At 40.3% G+C, this 24,919-nt stretch overlaps 1 protein-coding gene across 2 annotated transcripts in view; it reads left to right on the top strand.

The window, feature by feature from the left end:
• SAMSN1 (SAM domain, SH3 domain and nuclear localization signals 1) overlaps positions 1–22,438 on the top strand; it is a 95,867-nt gene extending 73,429 nt beyond the window's left edge. For both annotated transcript variants that reach the window (XM_075769773.1, XM_075769783.1), the window contains 7 exons: positions 3,999–4,070; positions 4,642–4,797; positions 6,853–6,973; positions 8,396–8,547; positions 10,795–11,001; positions 12,019–12,169; positions 21,174–22,438. In XM_075769773.1, the coding sequence (XP_075625888.1) occupies positions 3,999–4,070; positions 4,642–4,797; positions 6,853–6,973; positions 8,396–8,547; positions 10,795–11,001; positions 12,019–12,169; positions 21,174–21,379 (1,065 nt within the window). In that variant the 3' untranslated portion in view covers positions 21,380–22,438. The remainder of the gene's footprint in view (positions 1–3,998; positions 4,071–4,641; positions 4,798–6,852; positions 6,974–8,395; positions 8,548–10,794; positions 11,002–12,018; positions 12,170–21,173) is intronic.
• The last annotated feature ends 2,481 nt before the right edge of the window (positions 22,439–24,919 follow it).

The raw sequence follows: 24,919 nt of genomic DNA, 5'->3' as shown, positions 1-24,919 counted from the left end.
AGCAGCTGGTATAGTGCTGTGTTTTGGATTTAGGATGAGAATCAAATGGCATAGGGAAAAATTGTACTTGTTTATGTTTAAAAATTGTACCTGTTTATGTTTAAAAATCAGATTTTCAAACTGGAGGATTGGGAAGAAAAACATGAGGCCTGCCTGATTATTCTGTTATTTACTCCCTCCGCAACATATGCATTTTAGACAAAACGTATTCATAATCCTCAGCAGTCCTTGCTGATTCCTGTTGGTACAGAACCATAAACTGTATAAATGGCCACAACTGACATCACTATAACCGACTCTATAGCTTGTATAATATTCATGTGTTGTGGTTTAACCCTGCCAGCAGCTAAAACAACCACACAGCCGTTTGCTCCCTCCCCGCCCACCCCACCCACCCCCCCCCCTGTGGGATGGAGGAGAGAATCAAAAAGGGGAAAAAAACCCCATAAAGTAAAATTCGTGGGTTGAGATAAAGAGAGTTTAACAGGACAGAAAAGGAAGATGATGATGATGATGATAACAGAATATACAACAGATGCACAGCACAATTTCTCACCACCTGAAACCAATGCTCAGCTAGTTCCCAAGCTGCAATCCTGCCTCCTGGCTAACTTCCTCAGTTATATACAGAGCATGATGTCATATGGTATGGAGTATCCGTTTGGTCAGTTGGGGTCAGCTGTCCCGGCTCTGTCCCCTCCCAGCTCCTTGTGCACACCCAGCCCACTCACTGGTGGGGTGGTGTGAGGAGCAGCAAAGGCCTTGGCTCTGTGTAAGCACTGCTCAGCAGGAACGAAAATACCCCTGTGCTATCAACACTGTTTTTAGCACAAATCCAAAACACAGCTCCATACTAGCTACTATGAAGAAAATTAACTCTATTTCAGCCAAAACCAGCACATTCTCCACCACTTACTCCATACTATGCATGTCATGCTCAGGTCCCACACTATCCAACACAACCTCATTAACAAACCCCTTCCCATCCTTTGATATAATGCACAGATATCATTCCCTTGGTCTATGGACCACCCCTGTAAAACATCTCTAAAATGTTCACAGAGTGTCCACTGAGTTCCTTTACTGTGTCCGTGACTCTTGGGCTCCATCTGTCATCACAGTTTCTCAGGCCAGGGGAGATGGTAGGTGGAGCTGGATGGTTGCACGCTGCATCCGGAGCTCCTGGCTGGTGTATCTGGTACAGCCCATGCTCATGGGCTATGCGTTGAAGATATCAGTCTTGAGAAAGTTGCTGGGCACTTGCTGAAGCCAGTTCTGGTTTAATCACCTCTGCACCTTACTCAGTTTCATCAAAGTTCATTCTTCATTAATCTGGGTGATTCTTACTGTAATACCCGTGATACGGCATATAGCAGTCATACTAGTGATGACATGCAGTGTTACATAGCAATTAACATCAAACAATTCAAATCATTGGCTATTCCACCCAAAATCAGATCCCCTTGAGGTACACATTGGACTTCCCCATCCTTCTGCATCACCCACCAAGTGCATCCAGGTCCTTGAGCAAAAGCAATCCCATGGATGGGTTTGCCTTTGCCTGATGTAGGAATAACCCAGATTTTCTTCCCCAACATATTCTTTATGTGCACTATGGGGGCTTTATCCCCTTCTACAGTACATAGTTTTGATTGGGCAGGGCCAGCTCAATTGGTAGATGCCCTAGTATTGACTAATGAGGTGGTCTTTGCTAAATGTGTATCCCAATGTTTGAGGGTCCCACCACCCATTGCTCTCAGTGTAGTCTTTAACAGTCCATTGTATTGCTCGATTTTCCTGGAGGCTGCTGCATGATGGGAGAATGTGCCACTCACTGCCACGTTCTTTGGCCCAGGTGTCTATGAGGTTTTTGTTTGGAAACAAGTCCTGTTGTCTGACTCAATTCTTTCTGAGGTGCCATGTCACCACAGGACTTGTATTTCAAGGCCCAGGACAGTGTTCCGGGCAGTGGCATGGGGCACGGGATATGTTTCCAGCCATCTCATGGAGGCTTCCACTGTTGTAACCACACAGCGCTTGCTTTGGCGGGTTTGTGGAAGTGTGATGTAATCAATCTGCCAGGCCTCCCTATATTTATGTTTCAGCCATCGTCCTCCATACCACAGAGGCTTTAACCACTTGGCTTGCTTGATTGCAGCGCATGTTTCACATTCATGGATGACCTGTGCAATAGCTCGATCACGAGCCCATCTATATGTTGCATCTCTTCCTTGATGTGGTGTCATGGGCTCACCAAGCTATAAATAATTCACCCTTATGTTGCCAGTCCAGATCCACCTGAGCCACTTCAATCTTAGCAGCCTGATCCACCTGCTGGTTGTTCAGATGTTCTTCAGTGGCCCAAGTCTTGGATATATGGGCATCTACGTGACATACTTCTACAGTTAGGTTCTCTAGCTGGGCAGCAATATCTTGCCACACTGGGGCAGCCCAGATGGGTTTGCCTCTGCGCTGGGCATTTGCCACCATCCATGAGTCAGTATAGAGGTAGAGCATCGGCCACTTTTCTCGTTCAGCAATGCCTAAAGCCAGCTGGATGGCTTTCACCTCTGTAAACTGGCTCGATTCACCTTCTCCTCTCTGATGTTGTCCCACGATGCGACAGGACCCATCAGTGAAGAGGGCATATTGCTTCTCATTTTCTGGCAGTATGGTGGGGCTTCTTCAGCATGCGTCACCTCCTCCTCTGGTGATATTCTGAAATCTTTGCCTTCTGGTCAGTCCATGATCACATGCTAGACTCCTGGGCAGCTGAACTTTCCTATACGAGCCCACTGTTTGATCAGTGCGACCCACTGACTCCACGTAGCATCAGTTGCATGGTGTGTAGAGGTGACCCTCCCTTTGAACATCCAGCCCAGCACTGGCAGTCAGGGGGCCAGGAGGAGCTGTGCTTCAGTACCAACCACTCCGAAAGCAGATCCAACCCCTTCCTATGCTGCCAATGTCTCTTCTTCAGTTGGAGTGTAGTGGGCCTCAGATCCTCTGTATCCCCAACTCCAAAACCCCAGGGGTCGACCTCGAGTCTCCCCTGGTGCTTTCTGCCAGAGACTCCAGGTAGGGCCATTCTCCCCGGCTGCGGTGTACAGCACATTTTTTACATCTGGTCCTGCCCAGACTGGCCCAAGGGCTACTGCATGAACTATTTCCTGTTTAATTGTTCAAAGGCTTGTCGTTGCTCAGGGCCCCATTTGAAATCATTCTTCTTCCGGGTCACCTGATAGAAAGGGCTTACTGTCAGACTGTAATTTGGGATAGGCATTCACCAGAAACCCACAATGCCTAAGAAAGCTTGTGTTTCTTTTTTGTTAGTTGGTGGAGACATAGCTGCTGTTTTGTTGATCACATCCATTGGGATCTGACAATGCTGCATCTCCTGTGCAGGTCCCTTGACCTTACTTCATTTTATCCTTTGCTTTCAGAAGGATTTGGATTATTTTCTTCCCTTTCTCAAAAACAACTGTGTTGCCCCACACAATGATGTCATCAATGTATTGCAGGTGCTCTGGAGCCTCACTCTGTTTCAGTGCAGTCTGGATCAGCCCATGGAAAACGGTGGGGCTGTGTTTCCAGCCCTGGGGCAGTCACTTCCAGGTGCAATGGATGCCCTTCCATGGAAACACCTATTTTTCTAAGCTCATAGACAGCAATCTTACCTAGAAGTAACTCATAGATACCTGTGTATAACTGATACACTGATATACTGATAACTGATGTAGAATAACTCATATCTATTACCTAATTAGTATTTGAAGCAGAATTGTTTTTCTTACTCATTTTTCTGCTTCTGGCTGTATAGTCACAATTTTTTTGCCCTATAACCACCTCCTAGTTTGTTTCTAGCTGGATGTAGCAGTTCATGGTCCACTGATCTGGGAGGAATTTTTAACACAAACAGGTGACTTGACAGTTTTAAGTCTTAATAACAGAACAAAACACCATCAGTGGATCACGGTTTGTCTTCTCTTTTTTTACAGCGCACAAGCAGCTTTGGAAGCTTTGACCGTTTCAGGCATCATGCAATATCAAAGACAGATGATTCAGCTGAGGTCCGTATAACTCAAAGTTTTACTTTCTTCTGTTCACTTTCCCATGACGTTATGCAAAAACATTGGGAAACTATTGTGTAAAATTTACACTGGTGAGAACTTTGCTTGTGTACCTGGATCTGTCTGGGTGATTGAGTCCTTGCCAGAACGAACAAGAGAATCACACCTAAACTTTGGGACTTTGATGGGAAGATTAGAAACAATTTTTCAGAAAGACAAAAGTGCACTTCAGGTTGGTGCATGCCCAAACTGACCAGCACGTGTAAGCAACCCACAGATGTGTCATTTTTGTTTTCAAGACCCCTGCAAAAATCCCCTCAATTTTTGTTTGGATTAAGGACACTAAACAATTGGAAACAACATTTTCTAGCACAAAGTATGTTTTCTTTCTGTCATTGACACATATAGTGGTCTGCTGCAAACATGGTTAGGTACAGGATTGCCCAGGAAAATGGCTGTGACTAACTTTTGTCATCTTAACTGCATTGGTCTCCTTAATATTTGCCTGTAATTCCTATTCCACTACACTGAATTCCATTTTCAAGTTGCTTACTTTTTTATTTCAAATCAGGTACCTGAGCTGGAGTCTGTAAGTGACATTGGAGAAGGAGTACAAACTAAAGCAGCAAATAATGGACGAAGTTTGGGTAAGAAGATGAGAGCCATTTCCCTTACTATGAAGAAAAAGATGGGTAAAAAGTACATCAAGACACTCTCCGAGGAGATGGTAAATACAGCTTAAGAATCTCCTGTTTGATGATAATACATGTGAAGTAAAAATGTTATGTGCATTTTTCCTGTTCATGTTTCAATTGTCATCAGTTATGACAATCCATAAAAACATGGTAACACATATTGAATTAAAACAGCTTTTGGTATATACCCTTTTTTTCATGTGCATGTTAATGTACATACACATGCACATATACAATTACAGCATCACACGGTAAGGGCCCAGGATAGACATAGGAGTTTTACATCATTTAATTTTGCTTTTTCATCAAGGAGCATTTGTATAAGCATCACAAAAACACCTCCTGACATGGACACAAGGAAGTGTTGGAACCCAATCGTCAGTCTGATACTCAAGCTGTACAAAATGCTTCATTAGAAGAACTTATCTTTCAACACAAGAATTATTTCCAAAGTCCATTTTGTAGAGGTCAGCCAGCATCTTACAGCATGAAAACTCATATGCCTTATCTGCTTCTACCTTATCTAATCTTAGTGAACCTATCTTTATTAAACATAAAAAACATATCATGTTTCACACACTGCAAACCCTGTTTTCTCAATATGTTGTGTCAGTAAGTTCCAAATGTTAAAAAACATAAGGAAAAAGGACTTGTGATACTTAATCATCCTAAAAAATCTAGCTAGTCTGCATCCTATCTCACAAATGTGTCAATATCAAATAAGTAGGGAAAATAAATAAGTAGAAAATAGTGTTTCACAGGATACATTTAGACAGGTTTTAGAGGTCAAAGACAAGGATTCCTATTTTATTAGTTTAGTTTCCATTTTTTGCTAAAATTCAAGAGGTTTCAATCTGTGTTTTTTATATTATAAGAAAAACAAATCAGAATTTCAACATTTACCTTTTGCACATTTACAGCAATGATTCACATAACAGAAATTCAGTGAATTATCTGGTTGAACACACATGTAGCATGATCTTCATTCCTGCAGGAGATGATGACAAGCAATACCGGCCCACTGATTAATCTATGGGTTATGCCGCTGACTGGTGTAACAAGCACTGTCCTTGTTGGAAACAAATATAGTCTTTCATTTCAATGCTATGCCTTATATGTACCTGTATGGGTCTCTACTTCATACATGCACTACCATCTTTGCTTGACTTCATCAGCCAACTGATGAGTAATTCATATTTCGCCAAATATAACGTAACATCCTACGTACTGCAGGATGTTTCAGTTGCATCAGGATATCACGCACATTGACAACGTGATGAAATCTGCTGAAGAAATTCCTTCCTTTGAAAACTCATCTATTTCATTTAGTTGTTACATCGTCCCTAACTTATCTGTGACTGAAATATGGATCTTACTGTTTTGAACAGGCTGTGATTCCTGAGGTGTGATTTAATATTATAAACTCAAGGGGCCAATTTCATACACCATTAGACTTTGTGAGAGAAACATGCATCTGTTAATTTTGAAATGCACTGGATTTTGAGGCCAACGTGTAGGTCAGGCAATGTGGTGAGCAAGGTGCTACAACACACCGATGCTGTACATGTGTGCAAGCTGGCTCCTAACGCCCTGGCTGGGGTGCCAGCCCGCCACCAAGCACCCATGATTTTCAGAAGTTCAATGCAAAACACAGCTGTTCAGCTAGCACTTCACCATGTGCTTTCAGAATTAAACGTTATATTTCCTCCTCTGAGACAATCAGAAAAAAAACACCTTATATCTGGCTACCTGTGAATTTCCCGTTACAGCCTTTGTCGCTGCTGTGGTATATTGCAGTCTTCTGAGATGGAGAATCAGTTTAGGTGCTTGAGTGGGAGTGGAATGAAATGAGTGGGGCAGAGAGGAGACAAGGGATTTCTCCAGGATCATAAGATGCTAGAGGTGGTGCTGGGCATCCTTAGTACCAGGCATCAGCCTCTAAAATGCTTTCTCTCATAGAGTGGTTCTTAATAAAGTGTAATGGTGAGTTAATCTCCAATGACTGAAAGATTTAGATTTAGAGAAAAAACCAAATGTTTGTTTCAAATACATCTCTTGGTGGTTAACATCTGATTTTTGTGTTGAAGAATGAAGAAGGAAAAGATGACAGTGATCCCAGTAGTGGAATACACACTGAGAAGGTCTCCCTAAAAGCCAGTGACTCTATGGAAAGTCTCTATAGTCTGAACAGTGGCCAGAGCTCATCTAGTAAGTACAAGATATCCATACTTCTTATTCAGTCACTGGATCAATATTGTTATTGTTTAAGTCTGAGATATCAGAGCTGGTGATCAAAAATGTGATAGTAGAGAGCTCTTCAGTCTGGCAGACTAAAGTGTAATTTGATTAAATGGGTGGCAGCTGGTGTAGATATACCTCTCTCCAGAAATAAGCTGAGTGTTTTTAAGCGTGGAAATATTAACTGAAGTAAAAAAAAAAAAAAAAAAAAATGGGTTATAGGGGATGTTGCTGGTATATATGCCATAAATGTTTTTTGGGGGTTATCATCACTGCTATGGTGCTGGCACCCATAGGGTTGCAATCACTGGGCGCAGCCACACAAGCATGCTCTCTGGGGGTAGCGGCTGTGAGTTCATCTTTCGCCCTGCAGATGTGAGGCAGACAAAGTGAGAGGTCCCTCTGAGACGATGTGTGATGGGGACCTGGCCTGGCAGCTTCAGGTCGTGATGCAGAGAGACAGCCTGCTTCTCCGCAAACCCACTGAAACCACTGCCCCAACAGAGTAGTCTCAGTCGGAGGGCAGATGAATCTCTGGGCCTCCACCCCTCTATCCATTGCTCTGCTGTGGACATTTGCTGGGCAGCAGGCTACAGCTGCCCATGATGATGTTGCTGTGCTATCACTGCAGGCACCACGTGAGCCCTAAGTGGGGACTTGAGCTGCAGGCCAGACCATTTGAACTTAGTAGTTAATCTGGCCCTGATATGGAGCCGTGCACTTAAGCAATCACCTCAAACAAAACCATTTTTATGATCATTTTCTGTGATGTGATTAGTGAAAATTGTATATGGGAGTTTACTTCCAACACACTGCTGCTCTTATCTAAAAACATATTTGGATGGGATATTGCAGAGCTGGCTCAAATTTGCTTGAATTACTTTGCCGATACTTTATTGCTCAACTTGGATAAAATGACAGGCAGAAATGTTGATAAGATTAAAATTTCCCTCTGCAATGCAGGTTCCTTTCATGTTTCAGCTAGCTCTATAATGAAATAAAATAACTTCTACAGTACTTGTTTTCATTTCTCTGAATAAACAGGAGAAGTTCAGCAGAATTAATTCCCTATATTGCACTTTTAGGGTACATTTTATTAATCTGCAGAGGTAACATTTCAAAAATTCTGTAAGTAAAATGTGTAGTCTATCAGTATCATCACCAGAAAAAGATTATTGTAGGGAAGATGTTAATGAAAGATCTCTTACCTATTTTCTTCAGTCTCTTATAGTATGCTTTTTATTGTATGTATTTTTCCTGGAATGTGTCAAAACCACAGAGTACACTCTTTCTCTACTTCTGTGCTTTTGAACACTTTCCTCTTGGCTGCTGAGCAGAATTGCATGTCTGGGCATTTGGTGCAGGAGATCTCCCAACTTGACTCTCTCTAAGGTGGGGTGACCAGCTGCTCTGATGGAATGAGCAACAGGGACAGCCTCCGGTTTGATGACGAAGTCCCTTACAGTGGGCCCTTCTGCGGTCGAGCCAAAGTTCACACTGACTTCACACCAAGTCCTTATGACACCGACTCTCTGAAAATCAAGGTAAGACAACCACCAGGATTTCTTCTTTTCCAGTAAGAATGCCGGGGGGCATTTCTTACATGTGAAGAATATGTTTACTAATGCATTTTTAACTGTTAAGCACATGTAACACTCTAAAAACAAGACCAACCTGGTTTTGCAATGCTTCTATAAGGACTTAGTTCAGACAATGCTGCAAAGCCAACTGCTGGTAAAGGCATTTTAAGGCATAGACTCCAGGTAGGTACCTCATCGTGGTATCCACCCGGATACCACAGCTTTCCTCAGAGTAAAACACATGTTGCTTCCCACATACTAGGTCTGGAGCAAGAAAAATTTGAGTCTTATGGAAGTTGCCTCCCAGCTTTTTCAGTCACAACTAGGATATATCAAAAGCTCAGTGGCACCCATTGTCTTTAATGAAAACAGTTCACCTTCCTATTAAGCTTTTCTTTAAGCATACCTTTGAACTATGAATTTTCTCTGGTTCTGACAACATGGCAGAGGTGTCCAGGCTGTGTGAGTGAGAAAAAGGGCCTCCAGACATGGGCACAGTTGAACACGACTAAAAAAGCCCAGCCCTTTTCTTCTCCTTCCATGCACAGATACATTCAATAACATCATCCTTCAGGATTACTCACATCTGTAATCTGGACTTCTTTCTTTTCTTCTTCTTCACAGCCTCTTCTTGTTAAAATCCTCATCTGTATCGCACTGCCGTCTCCCCCTCCTCCTCTCTGGCCTGTAAATATTACAGCCATTGCTCTGCCAGTACTTGCAGTCTTCACCACTTGCCCTCCACTTCCACCTACGCCTAGGGCATTTCTTTCTGTTTAACCGGTCATGAAATTGCAAATGTCTGCTGGCTCACAAAGGTTCCTTCTTTAGTCACTGTGGTGGTATATTTTAGAATTATAAACTAATACTTAGGGTTGAAATCCCCTAAATGCATCTCACAAAATTTCAGTACCCTGAATCTGAATTCAAAGTGCGTCTGCAGCTTGGCTTAGAGCCACTGCTTAATCCTGATCTGCATCCACGTCTGAAGTCCCTGAGCCTCCATGAGTGGGTAGAATAATATGTATGCTTATGGAGCTTTAAACAAATGTTTGTTTAGTTTCCATTTCAAATGTGTTTATAGCTCTGAGCTCCATATTCTAACAAAACCAGGTCACTGGGACACTGTGAATTTCATACCTGGGTTTGTACCAAAACTAGGATGACTACTAAACTTACAATTTCTTAACCAGACCAGAAAAGATTTGAAAGTCTTGGAGTTGTTAACAGATATTTTAACAAACTGAGTTTGATTTTTAAGTTTGTAGCAGAATGCCAAATGAAGTGTGTATGTGCAGATTAGCTGGACAACTCTTTAAAGACTTTCAACATTTTATAAGTTCTGCGGCACCTGCCCAGAAGCAAGGACTCAATTCTGAGGTCAGGCAAGCAAGTTGTGTGATTTACAAGGGAGCCTTTTTACTACGAGAATTACTTAGAGTGACTGTTTTGCTGAGCTGAGACCTTGGTTCTCACAGCATAACTGTGAACACCTTTACCAAAAAGCCCTCTTGAAGTTGCTGTGTTGTTACTCTTTTTTGCTCTCACGTTTGCGAGTGCATGAACAAGTATGGAGAGCTGAAGCCTTTAGATCTGTCTGCTAAGACACCTTCCACTGTTTTCTCAGTCAATTGTGTTAATAAGAGTGGGAAAAATTGACAGTCCTTTGGGAAGAACCAACAGGAAGATATTAAGGGAGTTAAATGTTCTCTATTGCGTTTGAGAAATGTAGCCAGTGGTTTTCACTGTAAAATGGCTAAAAGTCCACCTTTCACATAGCTTAGCTATGAGTTTTTGAAGACCCTTGAGATGCTGGATAATAAGATTATTGTGTAGTTTGGCACGTATTTGGAAAACAACCTCACAGCGTTCCCTTGATTTTTGCCAAAGCTCTGCCCACTATTCATGGCAAAAATTGATTGCTGATGCAACCCTATCCCATTTCAGGGATCAAGAAGAGCACAAAAAAGGTGAAAGGTGCTGCTTATGCTGGACTGTCCTTCACAAAGTTTTGGAAATAAGGACTAGGTGCATTTTCTGTAATTATTTTGCTGGGATGTTATAAAAGCAAAGGAGCTAAATCTAGGTAATTTTTAAAAGTTACTTTGCACTGACTAGTTAAGATTCTGTGCAGGTTTTGGTCCACAGAGGAAAAGCTACATATGACAAACCAGATGTGTAAGAAGTGGTGTGCTTTTTTTATTGTTCTAGAAAGGAGACATTATAGATATCATCTGTAAAACCCCCATGGGCATATGGACAGGCATGCTGAACAACAAAGTAGGAAACTTCAAGTTCATTTACGTGGATATTATCTTGGAAGAGGAAGCTGCACCCAGAAAGATAAAGCCACGCAGAGGAAGCAAAAGGACCAAGCCTAAAACATTGCAAGAGCTCCTGGATTGTGTCCACCTGCAGGTCAGCCAACGCATTTCCCAGCTGTACTTGAAATGTTTCATTTCCATGAGCCCGGGTTTGGATGCCATTTACAGGCAGAAGTAGAAAGGCAGGTTTCAGCAGTGTTGATGTCAGCAAGGCAGCTTCGGGTCTGTCTTTTAGCTGATGTGAGTGGCTTATAGAACTTCATTTAGCACGTCATTTGGTTAGGCCAAGAGACTCCACGCGAAGAGGCACAGTGGTGACCTGTCAAGTCACTGTAACTCAACTGCAGTTGTGTGCCTAAGGGTAGGAGGTGTGTGACTATGGACACCTCAGGGACAGGACTGCAGTCTGACTCCACTACCAACATTTAGAATTTGGGTTTCTAATTTCTTGTGACCTTTAGGGAGCAATAGTCTTTTTGTACTCTGCTTGTGTTGTGCCTCTCTCCCTCTCTGCAACCCTAGTTCTTGACTGTCAAAGCGTAATTAGGTCATGATTTATAGGCAACATTTTTAATAACAGTTATTGCTTTTATACTGATGCAAACACTCCTTTCCCTGGAGTACGCGCAGGGTTTCATACTGCGTCAAAACACAGCTCAAGGGGGACCATGTGTGACACAGCATGGGTGAGGGCTCCCTCAGCTTCTCGGCCCCTGAAGGGCTCCTCCTGTGCAAAGGCAGAGCGTACCCTGCCTCAGAGGCCCTCCTGGGCCCAGCATGGGAGGCATTCTTTGGGCTGACCCACAAAAGCCCAGAAGCTCAGCAGATTCAATCATTTCTGGCAGAGCGCTGTCCTGGTCCAATTTGCTGCTGGACTCTGTTAGACAACTTGGCCACAGATGCTGGGATGGCCAAGAGGACCCCAAGGCATCTCTGCCTCTGTCCTCTCTTGCTCTCCAGCTCTGGTTTTATAACAAACGCCAGTTGATCAGGCTGGGGAATGGAGCCCATTTCAACCTGACAAAAAAGTAAAAGAGAAGAAATTGTGCCTATTCCTCTACTAAAAATAGTGCTTCTTTACATGAGAGGATTTCCTTGTTTCTTTGTGTAGGAATATGCCTCAACCCTCTTGCTAAATGGCTATGAAACTCTAGAGGACTTGAAGGATCTACAGGAGAGCCACCTAATTGAATTAAATATTTCAAACCCAGAAGACAGGGCAAGATTGTTATCAGCAATTGAAAATCTACAGGACTGTGACAGTAAGTGTTTAAGCTTTGTTAAGAGTCATGTGCAAGTTTTAATTGAAGAAACACATTTAAAGAAATAGTGATTCTCACATTCATCTGTTAGATGATTTTTCTTTTAAATATGAAACATGGAGTCAGATGGTTTTCTTATTTGTTCAGATAGCAAACTGTACATCTCTTCTAGTCATGTACATGATTACTATACTAGTAATACATGCATGATTTAAAATTTCTCATTTATAGGTCTTAAACTAGAGATTTGTAGCAACTATTGCTTCAGAACAACTCTATTTATTTATAGTTGGGGAACCAACCCTCAGAGAGGCTAAATGACTTCCCAAAAGTCACAAGGTCTGTGCAAGAGCAGAAAATAAAACCTCCCGAACTCTATGCTAGTATCTTAACCAAAATGAGCTTATTTCAAATAGCTACAGCAAATAATTTTATTTTTTAAAACACCATTCCACAGAATAATACAGTTGTTCCTTCTCTCACTTCATGCCACACTTAAATCCTTATCCAAATCAGTTTCATTTGTAGGAAGGTTTTGTGAAAAAAAAAAAAAAAAACAAAACCAAACCCCAACACCCCTCCCCCCAAAAAGACTCACAACAAAACCCTAATAGCTGGTTTGCATTCCTTTCTCAAAATTAATCTGACTCAAGCTTCCAGTGAGCTTCTGAAAGTTGATCATACAGTGTGTGTATATGCATGTGTACTGATCATCATTATATTTTCTTCACTTGTTCTTTTCACTGGGAGTAAAAAAGCTAGGATACAGAACAGAAAATACTTTTCTCATTATATTTTCATGATAGTTCCAGCCTGACTTCTAATTTTATATAATTTATGTCAAGTTGCTAGAAACTTCAGCTAAGCATCTACTTAATTAGACACTCAGCCAAAACAGGAGATGTTTTTTTCTTCATTAATATTCGTGCACCCATTCTGAGCAGTCATGTCCTCAGATGTGCATTCACAATTCAGAAGCATCTGAAAGAAAGAAAAGAAGACCTGGAAAAGCAATGACCTCTTGGGATATTTTAATATCAATTCTTGTCAGCTGTCCACTTTTCCTCTCTCAGTAGATAGGTCACTTTCCATTTCTTACTCAGCACATGTACATAGGTATGCACATACCTGCATGCACACGTATGCACCCTATGTGCATCAGTACATAAATCTCTCTGGGTTTCTGAGAACGCCTCTCGCTACTTCCTCCATTCAGCTTTCCCTGCAGATGTTCTCTAATCTCCCTCTTTGTGTCTTTGCTGACCTGTTTTTTTTGACTATTTGGGCTTTTTTGGGAACCTGTTTATACATGCAGTCTTTCCTGTTCTTAGTCAGCTTCCAGGGAAAGGTAAGATTCTTGTAAACATGTTGGAGAGGAATTTAAAGGGTTTTCTTTGCCCACCAGGATTAGTACCTCCTTCTGGTCTATAGCTTTGTGAGATGATGGGCTAGGAAAGGACTTTTGAAGGGCTATGTAGAAGCAGTAACTGAAAGAGTGAATCCAGGAAAAAAAAGGTTACATTTTCCAGGAATTGTATTGCAGGGATCTAGCTGGAAATCAGAAGAAAATGTGTTCATTTTCCTAGTTTGCCCTTCAACTGAGTATACATATATTTGTTTGTACTTCAACTAGCCTTGCTATACTTTCTGCACCTTTTATTGTGTATGTATTTTCTATATCAATATTTAACACACACACACACACACACGAAAACTAGATTGTAATTTTGCAGAGTTTTGCATCAATGTGAAAAACAAAACCAAAACATAATGGTTTTTAACAGACCATGCAAATGTCAAACTATTCTGGAGTAGTGAGGATATGGTTTACTATTTATATTCCTTGTGTAACAAAAGCATCGCAAGCAGCCTTAGAACCCTAACCCTTTTAGAAGATGACACCAAGTTTTTTGTTTTCCTGAAGGTGTCTTAACTCTTAATACTCTGCATACATCTGTGCAAGGACCAAACCTAAGAAGGTCCTTACACATCCCATACAATGAAAATTAATAAATTTACCTTAATTATCCAAATAGGGTTCTTCCTAATTGGCAGCATGGGATTAAGTCACTTCATCAGGCAAAACAGTGTCCCTGATGTTATTTGTATGGTAGTTTAATAATTTTAATTCTTGTAATGGTTCTGGAAATAATAACATCAAATCTTACAAAGTGGCCCATGCTTCAAAATCAGTGATGACACTGTAGTCTTAGATCAAGAGATTAAATGAATATTTGCTTCACATCCACTTTAGATAGATAGACATAGCCAGTCTTTCTAGTATTCACATTCAATAAAATAATATTCCCAGAACTTATGAATACTCACAAGGACCAGAACCAAGACATCTTTATATACCATGTCAGCTATATGCATTCATTTAAGTCTAATTGAGTTTCATAAGACTCATGTATATTTTAAGGTAAGTAAGTCACACACAAACACTTACCTGGTTTGGGATACTGTCTTGAATGAGGACTGAATCAAATCCTTGCCTTATCTGGTTGCCAAAGGTTCATACATCTGTCATGTGACTGGTAGTGTCAGAACAGAATTTAACAACTTGCTCTAAAAGGGAAGATACTAAAGACTGCAATTGATAGAAGCCATCTGTTAAGTCGTTATAACGAAAGACAGGGAGTCAAGATGATCTTGGGGATAAGCTCAGCATGGGTCTAACTTCATCTGAATCATTTGACCTCTTTGTCCTTCCATCAATCTGATTGGAAAATTGGGTTGAAAGAGCTGGGTGCTGCTGTGAAAGTGAATTCTGCATCTGAACTGAACTTTCCTAGGTCAATAATTATTTTTTTTTCCTAAATGTGCATGACTCAGTCCAGCATAAATGATTTTTTAATTAAAATTGATTTTCTGCATTGCTTAGAAGTGAGCAGCATAATTACCCACAGCTACAAGGTAATCTGTTTACTGGCCAACAGTATTCTAGATGTAAGTTCAGTACTCTTCCAAGTAAAACTTTACTGTTTTTATAAGTTTTGTGAAAAAATATACTAAGGCCATAGAGCGTATTTACTGTTCCAAGCCTGTCTTTCTCATAGAGCTTGGAAGACTTCCATGTCTTTGCATTACATTCGTGCTTCCATGAAGTATGTGTTTGATTAATAGCTGGAGTCTCAGGTATGGTCCAGAGTTGAAATGCAAGGGTTTCTGAGTTTTTGTGATTCTGCTATTATTCAGAACAGCCAAGCATGCTGGAATATAGCTTCGTTTTACTAGATTCTACTATAGATGTAATAAAACAAGATTTAATATTTCTTTAATGTGATATCTGATATTGTGAAATGTACAGATGTTTTTACGGGGCTTATAATTTCTTTTTCTTTCCTTGGCTTTTTCTTGACATTTATTGTATGTTATACTAAGTGATTTCTTCATGCCGCATACTTGTGACTATGTAATTCATGTTGCAGAATAAACAGTTATTGAGTTTTCTAACCAAAAGACCTGCAGCAATAGTTTCCACATTATATGCTCTTAAAGCTGTCCAAAATATAGGATTTCTGGCAGTGAGAATTTTTTCATCTTGCATATGACTTAAACCTGAATAAATTTGAAAGGAAAAACTTTACCCATCTCATATCAGGAATTAAAAAGTAAATTTTGTTTAGCAAATGCTACCACAAAGTGGATTTTAAGCAGATTTTGCTTCCTGGTACTGCATTATCTTCTTTCTACCTTTTCTGGGAGTCCAGGCCCAAATTCACCATCTTCAAGTACTTCACGTAGCAAGGCTATCCTAGAACTTCAAGGTCTTGTAAGCTCCTCATGACCTTCCCCACTCTCTCAGATCTCTTTTTAGATTTTCTATAAGTTCATCAGACCTATATATTTGGGACAAAATGATTGGTTTCCATGAATTCATGGCTGGGGAGGAAAAACCCCCCTCTTTTTCATAAAGTATTTCTTAATAGCTTTCCATTCTTCTCCCAGATGGCTTCTAGACAGGAGATGGATGTCTGTGCTTTTGTAGGATGCTATTTTTAAAAAGTGAAGCAGTTGCTGGATGGTTAATGAGTAAAGTAATAAAAGAAGTTTAGAACTTTTTTCTTGACTCGTTCCCAGGACACATGTAATTTTTGTGTGTGCAAAATAGCCTCGATTCTTTTCTCACTGACATGACGTAAGTCAAGAGGTTCATTCCTGAAGTCCAGTGGGTTATATTAGTTCGAAGCTATTGTGAGTTAAAGGAGAATTAGACTTCATTGGGTAAGTGCATACAGTTCATTTTCTAGAAAAAAAAGGCGCATACGTCCAATTTGGGGGATAATATTTTACGCTTATCTCCCCAAATCCACTTCGTTAGCTTACTTTTCATATTTAAGTGCCAGATCATACTCTAAATCCCAGTGTCAGTATCAGATACTTGGGCAGCAAGATAGTAGATAGGTGAGGACATGACTTACAGTTGTCAGTTGCATTCTTTATGTGACGACCTATATGAGGACTCATATAGGACTCATATATATATATCAAGAGCACCATTATACATTGGGCAGCCCCTTTAAGTAGTGGGATTAGACAGTATCATGTCAAGGTCAAATAATGCTCAAAGACAATCTCCCCTTCCGTACTGTGGTACAACTCATTGACCTGGACATAATATTTCTAGATTTCCCAAGGAAGCTCATCCTTGCGTGTGTATTAGTATTTCTGACCTTTTTTCAGGCGCATCTGTTTGCTTCCTGATTTCAGAGGAAAAAGAAGCTTCTTGTTCCATTTCACCATAGACTTTCCTCTCACATCAGTTCAGTATCCCTCCCAGAAAAGCTATGCCACTGACTTCAGTGAGTGCAATTTTTTAAGTTGCATGTCTGTAAATATCCACAAAAGTTTTACTCCTTTGAGTCCCCAAAGTATTGCATTGTGTGTGCAGACCCACTTCAGGCTTCTCCGCTTCTTTTGCAAGAAGTATCACCATTTACTGCTTCAAAATGATCCTTTCTGAGTTTGATGCTTTATGACTTTTCATTTAACAATTAGGTGATCTAACTGGTACAGGCACTACAGGTTGATACATGACTTTCATGGAGGTCTAACGTCAGCCTTGAAGACACACTTTGTTCTATTTAGTTATTGTGTCGTGCTGCTCAGCACGTCACCACCGCACTTTCCAGGGAGGCACGCAAGTGACTTAGCCTAAAGCACCGTGCTCCTAGCCCACTTCTCCTTCTGGGCAAAACTCATGAAGGCAAATTCTCAGAGGGCACACTCATAAAATATGGCTTGCTGTTGGGTGACCTTCTTTTTTTTTCCAAGATAAAATCCAAGCCTTCTGCCACTCAACTGGTTTAAACTGACCTAACCGGATGGGAGTCAGTGTGACCTCAGTACATTCTTGAGCTGAATTGCCTTAAACCTAAGCTTAAAGTGCCTTCTTAATCAGGACTTTAAACTTATTAAAAAAAGGGAGAAAAGCTGGTGAAGGAAAAAAAAAAGAGATCTATGCCTGCACGTGTCATGCACATATGTGTCATTGAACAACAAATATTCATTTCAAAGATCTAAATTGCAAGGAAGAAAAGTATGCATTGCACATCTATTACCAAGGCTAAAGGCCTCGCATTTTTTTTCAGAAGTCTGAGTATAATCCTACCGTCTAAAGTAGTATTATAATATATGTGTCAAAATGATGCATATCTTGGACTTTTCTGGCCATATCATAGACAACAGTGACTGAAAGCTATTTATCTTCTATGAAACTGCTTTACTGTAGAAAAAAGATAGGACTTCCATTTGTTGATAAGATAGTTATTTCTGATGATTCTGCAACATCTAACGGCAGTTTAATTTTATCAATTCCTGTTTCCTATGCACTGTATCTTTCTTCTGATGTCCAAAAGATTAAGACAGTAAACTTACCTGTACTAAAGTGGACCTTGAACCCGTGTGTGTTAGAGGAAGGAATTAAGTGGAACTGAATGTAAGAGCCAAAAGCTAAAAAGAAAAAAATCCCATAGTTTCTTTTCTCATGAAGCAACATCTAAAGCTGTATGCTACATATATTTACAATACTCAGTATCCGTTCAAGTGGTTTAGTAGTTACTGCATAATATTTAAGGCTGCTTTAAAGAGAGAAAAACAAAAGTGTCAGAGTTGGCTTTCTGTCTTTTCTTCTTAAATATGGGGGTATTTTCTTCAAGTTTTCTGCTCAGAATGAAAAATCGAAAATATAATGCTTTCACTGTCTCAAACCCCTGAACATTTTTGGTTTTCAGTTTTTCATGTAAGAAATTCTTCCATTGTTATGGGAGGAGTCAGAGGTTTTACATTTCTATGTTTTCTAAATCAAAATTTCTTATTCTCCTAACAGATGTAAATTCAGATTTTAAAAATCCTCAGTTCCAGGCTTGTCTGTGTCTTTTTCCCTGAAACACACAAGAAAAAGACATTGCTACAAAAGAATTTAGGATCTGTTTTTCACAGAGGAACTACTCAGATTATCACAATTAGTTACAGGGCACTAATATACTGACTGAAACTGTATTTTCTTTTTAATCTGCTAGTTACTTGGTCTTCTTTCCACTGTAAAACAAACATAGCGGATGGAGGTTCCTCTTTGACCTTGAAAATGTAAACAGGATTAACACTTTTTAGGTCACTGCTTGCCGGGGCAGCAGATGATGCTACAGAAGCTGATAAAAGTACCAGCAAGCAGCATTAGGCTGATGAGGGGATTACAGCGGAGGGCAGGGGAGCTCTGCCCACAGCCCCGCAGCCCCACGGCCCCACGGCCCCACGGCCCCACGGCCCCAGGCTGAGCTCTGTGAGCCCACAGTGACCGAGACCTGGGTTGTCTTGGCGCGGATGGGATGGGTGCAAGGAGCTAATGACACAGTTTAGACAAGGCTTTACTGGGGCATCTGCTGTTATTTGTGCTAAACTACTTCTGTTGCTACTAATAGTAGCAGTAATACCTTCATTGGTGTAATGCCTTTTGTAATTCCTTCCCGACTTAAATCAGAAATCAATTGGACCCTACGTGATCAAATATTTTCCCTGCAAAGCGAGATAACATTTGACATGACAAACTATGTTCTGTAAGGTGAGAAGGAGATCAAACAGTTACAGTTATCAATTAAATCTGATGAAAGCTGTACTCTTTCACGCAAGTGCAATTAACCATTAATTTATTTGGCAACAAGGTGGGACTTCTCTTCCTTGGAAAGTATTTAAAGTAATCAGAAATCCTTTATTTTATTTCTTTTTTAAATACATAAGTTTATGCCTATAACCTATTCATGCAAAAATGACTAAGTGGGGTGTTGGATTCTTTTCTTCAAAAGAAGATTAGTTTATTAACTTAATTAGGCAACTAAAAGTTAGAAAATATTAAACAGAATTAATCAGTCCAAACAAATCTTCAAGACTTCCATCAGGACCTAGAAATATTTCTCAATATATCAAAATGCTTTGTGAAGTAAGTTCATTGAAATCTCACACAATGAAGACAGGTCCTAACTCTCCTGCTGTTCCATTTTGATATTTTCAGAGTGAAACTTTTCAATTTTTAATTTCTAATTTATTCTTTGTTATACAATATAATGCAAGATTTGAAAAAAAAAATAATCCAAATCTTTCCCATGTTGCTAAAGCTCATCATTCCCAACAACTGAAATAAATGTCAGTATGAAATTTCCTTGTGGAAATTTTGTAATTCTGGGATTCCACTCTGGAGCTAAACTAGATTAAGATTTTGATGAAGGATAAAATCCTTCACGAACTAGGACTTCCATTCTTCTTGTACTTGAATTGAGACAGCTTAAATCTGACTAAAGATTCAAAGCTACCTATTTAACCATTGAGCAACAAGTCAAGTGAAATAAGGGAGCTTTCTTTGCAAAAGCAAAAAGGAACCATTTTTCTGAAGGGCTAAAATCTGGGATAAAACCATTTGTTCCTTATACTTTGTTTGGAAAGCAAGTGACAGTTTGAAGTAAAAATGCAGTTACAGGAGGGCGATAAGGAAAAAGAAAAGTATGAAAGGGAAAGATTTTACATTTTATAGCTTATTTTCTGAAGAAATTTTCTGTGAGTAAACATCACATATTACACAGCCAGAAAATATGAACATGAACTTTAACCACAAGATATATTAGATTCATGACACACAGGTATATCCTGTCTGCAAGGCACCAGCTTGCTGAGCTGTTTTTAAGAGGTGTCTCAATACTATCGCCGATTTGCAGATTTTTGAGTTTGAATAGATTAGTCGTACAGCAGCTAAACAAGGACAAACTATTTGCAAGATGCTTTGCTTCTACTTAGTTTTGGAACAGTGGTCAAAAACCACACAGCAGGAATTAAACATCTTAGCTTTGCTGAGGCCATTGTGTTTTGGAAAAAAACCTTTTGGATTTCAAGCTAAGCTTAGGCAGTTTCCATCAGCCACCCACTCCCTCTGAAAAGTCCAGCGCTTTAGAATACCTGCCTACCACATCGTTATGCTGAGCACTTCTGAAGACCAGCGCATTATGTCTCACCAGACAGTGCACAGAGTAGGTACAATGGTGGGGGTTACATTCAAAAGACACAACATCTGTAATGCAACGTGTTACAAACAAGGTGCAGTAGGCTACATGATTAATGGCATAAGCAGGCTCTGGAACAGATGAGCGTGGGAGGGGGAAAGCAGCCACCTCTACTGTGGGCACAGCGACCACGCATGGTGACTGTTGTACCAGGGGACAGCCTAAAGGACCTCACTTTAAAGGACGAGGCCAAAGTCTCCGGCATTCATCTCTGAGCAACACACTGCAGGATCAAAGCCAACATCAACTTAGAAGTTGTTACACTCATGTAATCATATTTTTAGTTCTTTGATGCTGAGGTTTCTGTTTCTGATAGACACAAGATATTGATCTAGTCATGTGTATATACCAACTGTTTCTACAGTTCTTCAAGATCAGTCCTGTTTCTATCTCTACCTCTTTCCCAGGATATTTATTTTGACAATTTTTTTTCTTTCTTTTTCTGTTCTTTCTAGTTGAACAACAGCAGAAGAGAGAGGGTGGTCAGGAGATGCGGAGCGTAAGCCCTCACGACGGCTTTGACAAATCACAGTTAAATGACTGCCCAAGAGATTCTGGCTGTTACGTCTCATCAGAAAATTCAGATAACGGCAAAGAAGAAGTAGACCCAGAGAGCCTCTCTGACATGGTGCAGTCAATAACAATCACTGAGTCAAACTGAATCAGTCCTGCTGCTTTTCTGCAGATTTTCAGAAAAGACAATCAGATTTGCTGGTATGATGTCACAGAAGCAGAACAGAAAATATTCTCAACACCGAAAATCTACTTCTGTCCGATGTACAATGCTCTAGACTGTTTAATATGTAGACACTTGATAGTTAAACATTAGATGATCATATCTCCTGCTTTTCTTTTCAATGAATCCACAGACATTTCATTGAAAAAGTTTATATATATGTATTTATAAATATTTGTACAGAAAATGCATTTTCTATAGTAATAGAGAATAGGTTTAGGTAGTCATATATAATCTGGATGTGTTCATATCTGGAGCTGTCAAAAATGTAAATATTGTACATATTTATTTTAAAAAGATACGGATTAATCACACTGCCTCTATTTTTCAGATGTGTTTTGCTGATATTTGTACAGATTGTATTTTCATTGACATATCTTCATAATAAAAAGGCGGATACATTCACATCCTACTTTGAAAAGTACCAAGCTGATTCTCATTAATATTAAAGCTGTTTCATACCATTCGTCTCCAAAACGGGCTCTAAAGTAGACTATCATCTCCTACACTTTGTCCTGGAGATACGAAAGAACTGTAGTGTGAATCTGAATCAAGCTCTCTGTGTTCATTATCTTTTAGAGAACATAGCCATCTGAATGGCTTATGCACTGGCAATTTCTTTATTGTTATTTTCACACCTGTTCTCATTCTTCCCAAGCATTATACGGAGAATACAAGCTTGGAGTAAAAAAAAAACCAAACCCCCCCCCCAAAAAAAAACCCCAGTATCAATGGTGCGCTTTTATGATCATTTTTTGTGAAGCTGTTGCCTTTTGTGTGTGGTGTGAAGTTTGTTAATAGAGTATTTGTATCCAAAACTTGGAAGATAATATGGTTATTGTGCACTATTGTCTTTCATGTGAGATTTTATTGTCATTTCCCAGTATATTTTGCACTGGAATACACATTTTAACTGCCTGTCTTCTTTTAGAGTAATTCCTTCAAAAATAAACAGAACCGTGTGTTTGAGCCCTTTAAAAACTACTTGATTTTTAATGTGGTCATTACATTTCAAAGTCTGCTCTGTTCTAAGACTAACACAGTAAATGGCAACTCCACTCAGCATTTTTATCATGCATAACAATCTGTGTATCAAATCAATAGAGAAACTTTTTGCTCACCAATTAGTCACACAATTTTCATAATTTAAGGCATTTTGCATTTATGTTAAAAAGTTTCCACATATTGCTGACAGCTTCAAAGAAAATCACCTCCAGAAGAGATGAAACATGGAAAGTTCCACCCCAAAAAGAGTATTTCTGAAGAGGCTATAAACAAATGGAAAGCTTTTCTTTTCTTTTTTTTTTTTTTGTCCAGTGGAAATGCCTTCTGTAGTTTTCATGTCTACTGCTGTCAGACTCCTAAACTCCTAATACACAGATCTGCTTTGATGGCGATAGTATAAAACCAGCAATTTTAGAAAATTTCATTAACTAGATTTCAAAGATTTGGAGTAAATAAAATCTGTTTAGGAAAATAAACAAGAAAGGGAGACACTAAGATTTGTTTCTGGTTTTAACTTACTTTTTACACTGGCAACAATATCAATCAGCATCGTTTAGCAGCAATGACCCTGTATTGCCAGGCGTGGTGGGGAGGCAGAATCCCCTGAAGAGATTAAGTTGTGGGAGCTTGTATCAAGCGGCTGTATTTGTTTCTTAATGCTTTTCTAACCACTAGTGTGTCATGACATGCAGTACTGACTTCACTTAATATGACTTTAATAACTTTTTCTGAAATAATGTAGTTGATGTATCATCTCCTCGTTTTAGAGAAGGACTAAAGGCAGTTTGAATTCCTCTAAGAGGGGCTTATCTTTCGGCAGAGGTGTTTAGTCTTCAGGTTGCTTCTATCTAGACATCTGTGAAATTGCTGAACCCGTAAAAATATGTTGAGGTGAGTTTAAATATGATTATGACTGTCAAAAAACAGCTCAGTTAGCTGGGTCAAGGACTAACAACCACAGAGACCAGAGATGTACCGTGATATGAATACCCTGAGAAATGTTTATTTGCATAGGTTTGCAAATGAAAATAGGCCTCCCTAACTAGTTACAGTGAGACAGGCAAGGCTTTCCACAGAGCAAAACACCCAACAGCTGCCACTATTTTACAGAAATCAAACCCTGCATAATTTGGGCTGATGGCAAGAGGATAAAGGTGTAAGGGTAACTAGTTGCTAACTATGGGCATGAGCTGTGCTTTAACCACTCCTGTCTCTACTCAGTTAGGCTTTGTCCAAAGGGCTTCTTGTTCAGAAAAATATGTCAACTGAAAGCTTATTCAAGACATTTGTAACTTGCTGCAAAGGCAGAGTAGATTAGATCTCAAGCTGAGAAACTTCCGCCCTCTCGAGCTATTCTGAGAAAAAGAATGAGGAAATTTTGTACCACAAAGAAAAAAAAATGCACGTTTCCTACAAGAAGCATACCCAACCTTCTTATGTTGCAGTGGTCTTGTTATTTACACTGCTTGTAATAGCACAAACGGTCCTTGATAGGCTTTAGTGCTGGATAATCTGAATAAAAGATAATTCTAGCAACTGTTGGAGAAAGTCTGGTGGAGAACTGAGCTACTTCACAGGAATCTTTAAAATGTCCCAGAGACAGAGAAGAGAAGCAAGCAGCAGAGGTTCTGTTCCTCTCTGCAGCTTGCTCAATGATGTCATGTCCATTTTTATTAACCTTCCTCTACAATTAAGGAGGACTGCAAGGTTTGTAAGTCTCGTTTTCGGAGATAACTGAGAGTCCATTGTTCCCTGCAGTTACAAAGCGTACAAAGAGATGCAAAACCAGTCAGTAATAGTAGAGAAGAAGCTAACGAAGGTAGCCCTACCAGCCTTTAGCCAGTGGGGATTTCCCCTGTTGCAGAGGGCTGCGGTGCAGGTGCAGCAAACATCCCCCCGGGGCTGCGGCGTGGGGCTGGCTGCTGGCACATGTGCTGCTGCCTGCCCGCGGCAGAAAGCCGGTAACTGAGAAAGACTGAGGTGACCTGCAGAAAAATTCAGGTGATGGCAGGCACCCCCGTCCCCAGGGAAAAGCCACCTCTGGTCAAATTTAACGTCACTTTTAGCGGCATTGCCTCATGCTCAGCCCTATTTGACTGCCGTTCATCGCATTAAAGGAGGGCTGCTCTACTGTCAGAGAGGGTGGCAGAGTGCCAGACCACAGCCCGGCGATCCACGCGGACTAGCCTGCTGATCCCGGGAGTCAGCATCCTGCTCTCCAGGCTTTGTAACAAAAGTTTTGAAAGTCAGTGGGCATACGCACATCGGCGTAGAGGTTAGCAGCAAGGAGGAGTTTGCATTCATTTTGCTGAGGCATGAATGAGCACATGAAGCATAAGGCAGAACATGGGCATACCTGTGGAAATTCTGGAGGAGACTGACCTCCGAGGGACTCGATTAATTACTGGCTGCCAGCTGGAATTTGCACCGCTCACATAACCCTCTGCAGTCAATTTCCCA

Source organism: Balearica regulorum, chromosome 1 (assembly GCF_011004875.1).
Source record: "Balearica regulorum gibbericeps isolate bBalReg1 chromosome 1, bBalReg1.pri, whole genome shotgun sequence".
Classification (NCBI taxonomy): Eukaryota; Metazoa; Chordata; class Aves; order Gruiformes; family Gruidae; genus Balearica; species Balearica regulorum.
The sequence above is the reverse complement of the archived record's forward strand: the minus strand, read 5'-3'. Positions and strand labels throughout refer to the sequence as shown.